The following is a 9,220-nucleotide window of genomic DNA, read 5'->3' on the forward strand; positions in this document are numbered from 1 at the left end:
CCTGCACCCCATGGCTTCACTATCCTGGTAAGGGGCTGAGGGCTCCTGCACCCCATGGCTTCACTATCCTGGGGAGGGGCTGAGGGCTCCTGCACTCCATGGCTTCACTATCCTGGGGAGGGGCTGAGGGCTCCTGCACCCCATGGCTTCACTATCCTGGGGAGGGGCTGAGGGCTCCTGCACCCCATGGCTTCACTATCCTGGGGAGGGGCTGAGGGCTCCTGCACTCCATGGCTTCACTATCCTGGTAAGGGGCTGAGGGCTCCTGCACCCCATGGCTTCACTATCCTGGGGAGGGGCTGAGGGCTCGTGCACTCCATGGCTTCACTATCGTGGGAAGGGGCTGAGGGCTCGTGCACCCCATGGCTTCACTATCCTGGGGAGGGGCTGAGGGCTCCTGCACTCCATGGCTTTACTATCCTGGGGAGGGGCTGAGGGCTCCTGCACTCTATGGCTTCATTTTCCTTGTGTCACTTTGTAAATCGAAGAGGGGACGCCGAGGAAGAAGGCTAAAGTCCACGCCTTCCTTGGATTGTGGTGCGAAGCTACCGCAGCTTTTCATGTCATCGGCCTGGAATAACTTGGGGCGGATTCTGGACCTCATCAGGAAACGCAGGAAAAATCCCCTGTGCCAGAATTCAAAGCTGGTGAGCAGAACAGGGTGACGGGCGACCTCTTGTACTCTTGCTTAACTCACTCGTGCATTATCACACATCAAAGCAGATTGCAGCAATTTATGGAGAGAGGTGAGAAGTGATCCCTGCTCAACCAGCATACCTGCCAAGTAGCACCTGGAGATGAGTTGCCGTCCAAGCCGGCACCTCTGCACCCTCATTAGAAGTCTGTGCGGCCAGAGTTCCGGCTGTGTTCCTCCAATGTGCCAGACCACATTCTGCTCAGGACCATACTTCGTCTAGGCAGCATCCTGTGTGAAAACCAGCCTATACCCTGCAAGTGCCCCCAGAGCACCTGTGGCCATCCAGTAGGCGCCCCCAAAGTTCCGGTCTACATCCAGTGTGTTCACCTTAAAGCACCAGCCTACAACTTCGGTTCTCCAGTTCACCAGCCAGCAACCCGTAAGTTCACCCGGGGCTTCATCAGGCGCGCAACACCCATTGGACTAACAGGGCTTCAGCTCCCCCCCCCCCCCCCCCCGCCACCCCCCATCGTCGTGTGTGGCAGCCCGGGATGAGACATCTTCCCGGCGCACACACAGCCGCACCCGAGCACTTCACAGGTCTTTAAAAGACCATTTGCATGTTAATGAGGCCTCGCTGTTGTTTCACCCCTTCTAAGAGACCCTGCAGCTCCACTCTGCCTTAAAAGATTCAGCCCCCCCCCCCCCCCGAAATTGTTTCTTAGCCCCCCCCCCCGAAATGTGGCTCTAGTTGCGCCTCTGGGCTTCATCCACCAGAGAACCAGCGTTCATCCTGGCCCGTGCCGCCTGAGCTCCAAACGGCATCCTGTGGTGTATTATCAGGGTGGTGGCCTTTGTCTTGCGCTGTCTCACTAGAGTTCCAGACTCCATCCAATACTGCTGAAAGGTACCAAATACCTCATTACTAATCCACAGGGACACAGTGTTCTCCAGAGTTCCAGCCAGCATCCTTGGAGTACCGTCAGGATGGTAGCATTTGTCTTGTGGTGTATCACTGGAGTTCCAGCCTTCATCCAATGCTGCTGAAAGGTACCAAAGGCCTCATCACTAATCCACAGGGACACAGTGTTCTCCAGAGTTCCAGCCAGCATCCTTGGAGTACCGTCAGGATGGTAGCATTTGTCTTGTGGTGTATCGCTGGAGTTCCAGCCTTCATCCAATGCTGCTGAAAGGTACCAAAGGCCTCATCACTAATCCTCAGGGACACAGTGTTCTCAAGAGTTCCAGCCAGCATCCTTGGAGTACCGTCAGGATGGTAGCATTTGCCTTGTGGTGTATCACTGGAGTTCCAGCCTCCATCCAATGCTGCTGAAAGGTACCAAAGGCCTCATCACTAATCCACAGGGACACAGTGTTCTCCAGAGTTCCAGCCAGCATCCTTGGAGTACCGTCAGGGTGGCGGCCAATGTCTTGTGCTGTATCACTCCAGGACCAGCCTGGATCCAGTGCTACTGAAAGGTACCAAAGACCGTATTCACAGTGAACTGTGTACTTCGTGGTTTCAGTCAGCCAGCAGATACTACTCAGAATTATCTCTGCAATGTCTTTTCTCCAGAAGAAGATGCTTAAACTGCAGCAGATGTTAACACTATTGATTTTCATGGTATGTGTCACTGCTCTTCTGAAAGTGTACATCTTCAAGGACTGCAAGCTGGCTGACATCTGCACTGATGTTTGGTATCCAGAGAGCACCAAATGCAAGGACCGCCTCTACACTCGCCTACGCCTGTCCCCGGCAGCAGGCATCAACTGCTCCCAGATCATCAGGGGTGACTTCGAGGCTCTGGAGCAGGCAGCCCTCCAGAGGCTGGAGGTGGCCAGGAGGCATCAACCCACCACAGAGAGCGACTACCTGAATCAGACACAGGATTGCAACCACTACCGTGCGAGCAGGCGCTTCTTGCCTGTTGCACTGAGCCGCGCAGAGGAGGACTTCCCCATTGCCTACTCTATGGTCATCCATAACAACATTGAGATGTTTGAGCGGCTGCTGAGATCTCTCTATGCCCCACAGAACATATACTGCGTGCACGTGGACGCTAAGGCCCCCGAGCTCTTCCTGAAGGCGGTAAAAGCCATTGCCTCGTGCTTTGACAATGTGTTTGTAGCATCCAAGCTCGAGAGGGTGGTCTACGCCTCCTGGTCCAGGGTCCAGGCAGACATTAACTGCATGGAGGACCTGCTGAGGAGCCCCGTGCAGTGGAGGTACCTGCTCAACACATGTGGCACCGACTTCCCGATCAAGACCAATGCTGAGATGGTGCGTGCCCTGCAGGTGTTGAACGGCCGCAGCAGCTTGGAGTCTGAGAAGACACCAGAGCACAAGAAGAAACGGTGGCAGCTGCGCCATGAGGTGCAAGACTCTCGTATTGTCAGTAGGGGTACGAAGAAAACCCCTCCGCCCATAAACAGTCCTATGTTTTCTGGCAACGCCTACTTCGTGGTCTCAAGGGACTTTGTGAAGGCGGTGTTTGAGGAGCCTCTTGTCAAGAAGCTGGTGGAGTGGGAGAAGGACACCTACAGCCCCGATGAGCACCTCTGGGCCACCCTCCACCGAATGCCTGAAATGCCTGGATCCACGCCCTACAATGAAAAGTACGAACTATCTGATATGAATGCTCTGGCACGCCTGGTGAAGTGGCACTACTTGGAAGGGGATGTCAGGAGGGGGGCACCCTACCCTCCCTGCACCGGCATCCACCAGCGTTCCGTCTGCATCTATGGCGCTGGAGACTTGAACTGGATGCTGCAGCAGCATCACCTGCTGGCCAACAAGTTTGACCCCTTAGTGGACAACACAGCAATCGAGTGTCTTGAAGAATATCTAAGACACAAGGCGCTGTATGGAGAAGAGCTATGAAGACACCATGAGCCTAATGCTGGTAGTACAGAGGCAGCTTGGAAATATGAGGGTCAGAGATCATGATGGTTCTACTTTGAGGTCTGGCCTAGCCTAGTCGTTGTGATTAGTGAAAAATGTGCCAGTGGTGATTTGGTGAAAAGCGACTCACGGCTTTTGCTCTCAAAGCCCGATGGTCAGGGAGTTATGAGTAACATGCAAGCAGGAGTATGCAGGTCTATGTCTTTTGGAAGTCGTGCCTCGCTAAGATCTTCGTAAAAAGATGTGACGTGATTGAGACGGCAATGAACAGAGAAAGGGGACTGGGCAGGAGGCCCATAGAGAAGGACATGAGATGGAAGGATTACCGCAGCGATAGTTGACAGCACTTTCTAAAGATGGGCCTGGGTGAATAGATCCAAAGTGATAAAAGAAGAAATGGGACTGGACAATATCAACCGCACAAGGACGTGAAGAGACGTGCCCGTGACACTAACAGGCGAAAGCACATACCAAAGGCATTTATGATGGTGCTCAAATCATACTGCGCCACCATATTCACTCCTGTTGGATATCCTTGTAAGTAATTAGAAATGTGTGGAGAGAGAACGAGAGGGTTGGGGCAGTGACGAGGGAAGGAGCAGTGTGGTGAGAGGTGGAGGTGTGAGGAACAGAGCAGGGGTAGAAGAAGGAGTGAAGTAGTAGTGGGAAGTGCCCGAGCACCAGTGGAGAAAGGAATGGAGGTAACGTAAAGGAAGGAATTTAATAGGGAAGGAGATCGTGGAGTAGTGCTGAGAATCAGGAGTGGAGGCTTGATGAGAAAAGAGTGATGGGGGATCAGAGAAGGAGTAAAAGAAGTGGCTGGGCAGAGGAAGTAGTTCAACTTGGATCAATATTGATTGTTGGAAAAGTGAGACGGAAAAGAGCTGTGTTTGATTGTAGACTGGAAGCAGGAAAAGAAGTGAACTAGGAAAGAGTTAGACCATGATAGGAGTAGAAAGTAGGACAAGGAAGTAAGGAAAAAAAGTGAACTAGGAAGGAGCTAGACCATGATAGGAGGTGAAAGTAGGACAAGGAAGGAAGGAAAAGAAGTGAACTCGGAAGGCTTTAGACCATGATAGGAGTGGAAAGTGGGACAATAAAATTAGGACAAGGAGAAATAGGAGCAGAGTTGGACAGAGTGAAGTATTTTGGAAAGAAGTGAGGTGTGTGGTGATGCGCCTCATGGTAGAGCATCGAAGAATTAGTACAATGGAGAAGAGAAGAAAATGGGGAAAAAGCAAATAATCAACGCTGTCAATTTGTGGGTAGGTGTGAAGAAAGGAGTGAGGCTGCAACGAGGTGAAAGTAATCGGGAGAGAGCAGAGAAGGCAAATCAGCAAGAATTCCATAATAGTGCAAAAGGTTTGAGTAACTCCTGTACACACAAATACAAAGTGCAGAAATGTTTTGCACAGCTTGTGGTACTTAAACAGCAATAATCAGGGCCACTGGGATTATGCGATCTGTAGCTGCATCGTTTTCCTCATTATTAGGGATTTGCCACACAATCCATCATATGTGAATAATCTACAGATTGTAACAAAAATGGTTCTAGTTCAATCGGATTAAAAGTGACTAAAATACCGGTATCCTGGCGACAAGTGTCGCCAGACAGTAGAGGCCCTATGCAAAGGTTTACTGGTCACCTTATTAGTGTAATTAAATGTTAAACTGGTATTAAGGAGGTGAAACCTTTCCCCAGACAGTGTTTACGTGTAGAAATGACAAAATTATGTAGTAATGCTGTCACAAAATTGTTCTGCATTGTGTCGCATAATTTGCCTTTTCTTGCCGCATAACTTAGTCTACTCTGCTCCATAAATTGGTCCTTTTCAGGGCTGGACAGGCCATAGCGGGCACCGGGCATTACCCCGGTGGGCTGCCAAGGTGGGGGCCAGTTTTGACCCCCATGGGGTGTGTTTTTGTTACTGGGGGCCGGTAATATCGCCCCCCGTAACAAATTCGGCCGAAACCATAATATGCCCTGTCAAACAGCTCGGCTGCGTCCCCTACCACCTTCCCGGGGGCCAGGCATTCAGTTTGCCCGGGCCGGCTTCGGTTCCCAGTCCGGCCCTGGTCCTCTTCTGTCACATAAATCCAGTGACCTCGGGTATAATGAACACGCCAGATCCTAATAGTGTCAACCACTGTTTCATCACATGCTCGCGGGCACTTAAATTTGGATATTATAAAAAAAAGCTTGGTCAGAAAAATGAAAGTGTTAAATCGTGGAAAGATAGAATGCATGCTGATGGTCATATAGGCAGTTGTTTAAGAGACACACCCCTGGGCTGTTGTTTTTTTTTATTTTTTTTTTAAGTGTGAGTTTATTGAAAATCAGGAGAAAAAGAACAGCAGTATAATAAGTATAATATATCTCAGTTAACTTAGAGATTATAATGTTCGTTACCTACACAACATGTTGAACACTGTTTGTTTAAAACTGACCCTGGGCGTAGTTGGCGTAGTTCGCGTAGTAGCGCTACGCGTAGCTACATGAAGTGCACTACGCGAGATATGCGTAGCACTACGCGAACTGCGTAGTGTGCTGTTCGCGATGATTGCACAGTGCCGGATGCTTGTGCGCACTGTGCAATCATTGAAAACGGCATCTTGCACAGTGCGAGCTGTCTTTTTCTGCCGCTCGAGTAGATTTTTACTCGAGCGGCAGCTTTCTCAACGCGGACTGGTAGTTTCTCTCCGCGAGCGGACACGAGCATACGCGACCACTCGCAGTGAGAAACCTGACCTCCCCGCATTGAGAATCTCACCGGGAGGTTTATTTTCCACGCTCACGATCAGCAACTTGATGTTGCTGATCGCGAACGAGGAAAAAGTGTCGCCGGGATGTTGACGTTGAGGACCGTGAGCGAGCAAAAAATGCCAGCTACGCTACGCGATTTTGCACCGTGCTACGTGCAATTCGCGCAGCTCGAAGTAGCACAAACTATGCAAACTTCGCGAGCGTAGCGTAGTTGTCTGCCCAGGGTTATTGAAAACTTTCATAGGACTATTTCTCAGATGTTTGGTCTTCTTTCAAATTAAAATAGTTACTATACAAGCGGAGTTCTATTTGCTTTATATATGCACTTGTAACACCTGCCTCCAAATGGGCACGTCACTGTGGGCATGCGGCATCGATGCCTCCCTGCAGATGCACTCATGAGAACCTGGGGCCATCTGAGGGCGAGCGGAGGAAACCTGCCAACTGCAGAACACCCCAAAGCGCTGGAGAAAGAACCTTGGAGCGTCATGAGAGTGAAAGCAACCAATGCTTTTCGTAGGGTTTACTTACTTGGCATTCATTGTAGAATAATGTGAATATTTGTCTATGTTGATGTAGTATGTGTAGGAATTCACAATTGTGTGAGCAACCTTTTAAAATCAAAATATATATTTTTTAAATGAAATTAACTTATAAATAAATACATTTGCGCAGTATGCACTATGTTTTCTATTGAATGCTCCAGTACTGTGATATATGTTGTGTCTAGCTATGCGTATGGGGAAGCCACAAACACTGCAAGAAAATTATTTGTCAATTTCATAACTTAACTTCTTTGAGATTTTCCAAAGTCAGTGAATGAATATTCTTTTGTGTAGCGCTTTGACATTTCTAAGTGCAGTAAACAGTACGTGCCACTATTTCACAATGTAAGAATCCTTTTCCCTACTGCGCCATGTGGAGAAGCAAAGGAAGCATTTCCAGGGATCTAACTTGGGATTTAAAGATCATATGTAATGTCAGCAGCGAGCGCCTAAATCACTGTGACTGACTCATTCAACAATATGCGCTAGCACGAATATATACTTAAATGACGATACATACAATCCAGAAGTGAGACATGACAGCCAGGGCTTTAAGTGGGAACAAAATACTGTGGGGTCTCTCGTAGGGGCGTGGCCTATATAATTAAGGGCGTGGCTTAAAAGCACCTTAAACTGAAAATCTATTTGTGGCTTAGTGTGCCGCCCGACTGGTATTTTGTTGCCTTTGTCATTACTTCCAGATATATAATACAGCAGGTAAAATTACACTTACAACAAGCCAGAACTATTGGATTTGTCAATGATTGCGAGTTGCGTAGCATAAATAAGCAACAACTATGGCTTCGTAGTTATAGCATATTGAAAATGATTCCGTTCTGAAATGGTGATACTGTGAAAGAACTAGAACGAGTCTCTTTGAAGTTACATGAGAGGCAGTGAAGGATGGTACTGCTGCAGAGTTCACATGTATTATTTTCATCCTGAGGAATGGAGAGCCCGATAAGGACCCGTCTCAGCACCGGCAGGACCCGGCTCACTTAAAGCCCTGATGATAGCTCCATAATAGCCTAGAAGCACGCCTGAACGTTTCCAGCCACGTTGGAAATCTCCTTCTTAAGTTACAGGGAGTCGCGGTACCCAGACAAAACCCCTTCAAGAGAAAACGAATGCGAGACCCGAATCTCAAGGAGAAGTTGAGGCTTGGCGTAACGAAAATTGAGGGGGCCTCCCTGCACGGTACAAAGAGGGGCCCCCTCCAGGCTCAATCAGGAGCGCTCTGGCCAGAGTGCAATGCGGAGGGGGCCCCCTGGAGCTTGCCCCGCCCCCCCCCCCCGCACTGCGGGGGCTGCGGCGGGGGCCAGTATTACGCCCCCGGGCTTCGTCGATAATAAGTTTAAGAAAGAATTGCAGACAGAGGACATACTACAGGGCTGGAGAGAAGGGCGGAGAGTCAAGACAGGAAGTGGTTGAGGGACAGGACTGCTAAGTGTCCCTCATCGCAGGTGACACGAACACAAACTGGATTTATCGAGTCACACATAGTTGTAGTGCTTTCACTATACAATCATGACAGTACTTTATTGGCATGTCAGACAAACGTCGCCAATGTAATCGCACAACGCACATCACATTTTGTCGTCTCCCCTGTAGAGGTCGTTTCAGTTTCCGGGTTGTCCATGCTTATGCGCAGTGTCTGCAGCATGGATGCATGTTTTGGCCTCTGGCTGTTTCTGGAACGTATTTTATGATTTTGCAGGTTTTTCTTCTTCACTTTTACATGGGAGTACTTTTTTTTGTTTTTGTTTACAGAACGTAGATCGTTGCCCGTATTTTCCCTGGAAGCATTACAGTATAGAACATCCACTCACATTTCCCACCTACTTGGAGCAAGAGGTAAATAGTGTAGTGGCTTTTTTGCTGACTCCACGGGATCAAAGAGGGGAGGACTTGGGGGCTGGAAAGAAGAGCTTCTTTTACTTTTGCTAAGGGGGGGGGGGGGGGGGGTTCTGCTACCCCAATATTAAAGTAAGAGTATGGCAGGGGCCAGGAGGAACCAGTGGTGCAGCTCCTTCAGCTCCTGACCAGGAGGTGGTCTGGTGTCTCCGGGCACCAAAACGATCAGGTCTTGAGTTTGAGCACTCAATATTCCTGGCACGGAGACACTGGAAACTTGCAGTGGCCCAAAGAAGTGGCCAGGGATAGTACTCTGGGCAGATCGTAAGGAAGTCCATTGTCTTCAACTCTCCCATGTCATCATGCTGGTAAATTCTGTCCTGCCTCGTTCTGTGATTCGATCTATGTCAGCCGCTCTGTATTTCTTGTCCGTGGGAACTAAAGAGGATACGTACAAGGACTTCACGCCACCAGAACGTCACTTTTTAAGATGTGCTGGTGGCGTTAAGTCCATCGCC

At 49.4% G+C, this 9,220-nt stretch overlaps 1 protein-coding gene across 1 annotated transcript; it reads left to right on the forward strand.

Annotated features, from left to right (window-relative positions):
* Positions 1-794: 794 nt before the first annotated feature.
* Positions 795-6,980, forward strand: LOC146860000 (beta-1,3-galactosyl-O-glycosyl-glycoprotein beta-1,6-N-acetylglucosaminyltransferase 3-like). The gene has a single exon (XM_085643762.1). The coding sequence runs from the start codon at positions 2,199-2,201 to the stop codon at positions 3,516-3,518; it is 1,320 nt and encodes a 439-aa protein (XP_085499888.1). The 5' UTR covers positions 795-2,198; the 3' UTR covers positions 3,519-6,980.
* Positions 6,981-9,220: the final 2,240 nt, after the last annotated feature.

The sequence above is a fragment of the Triturus cristatus genome, chromosome 3_1, assembly GCF_964204655.1.
Source record: "Triturus cristatus chromosome 3_1, aTriCri1.1, whole genome shotgun sequence".
Classification (NCBI taxonomy): Eukaryota; Metazoa; Chordata; class Amphibia; order Caudata; family Salamandridae; genus Triturus; species Triturus cristatus.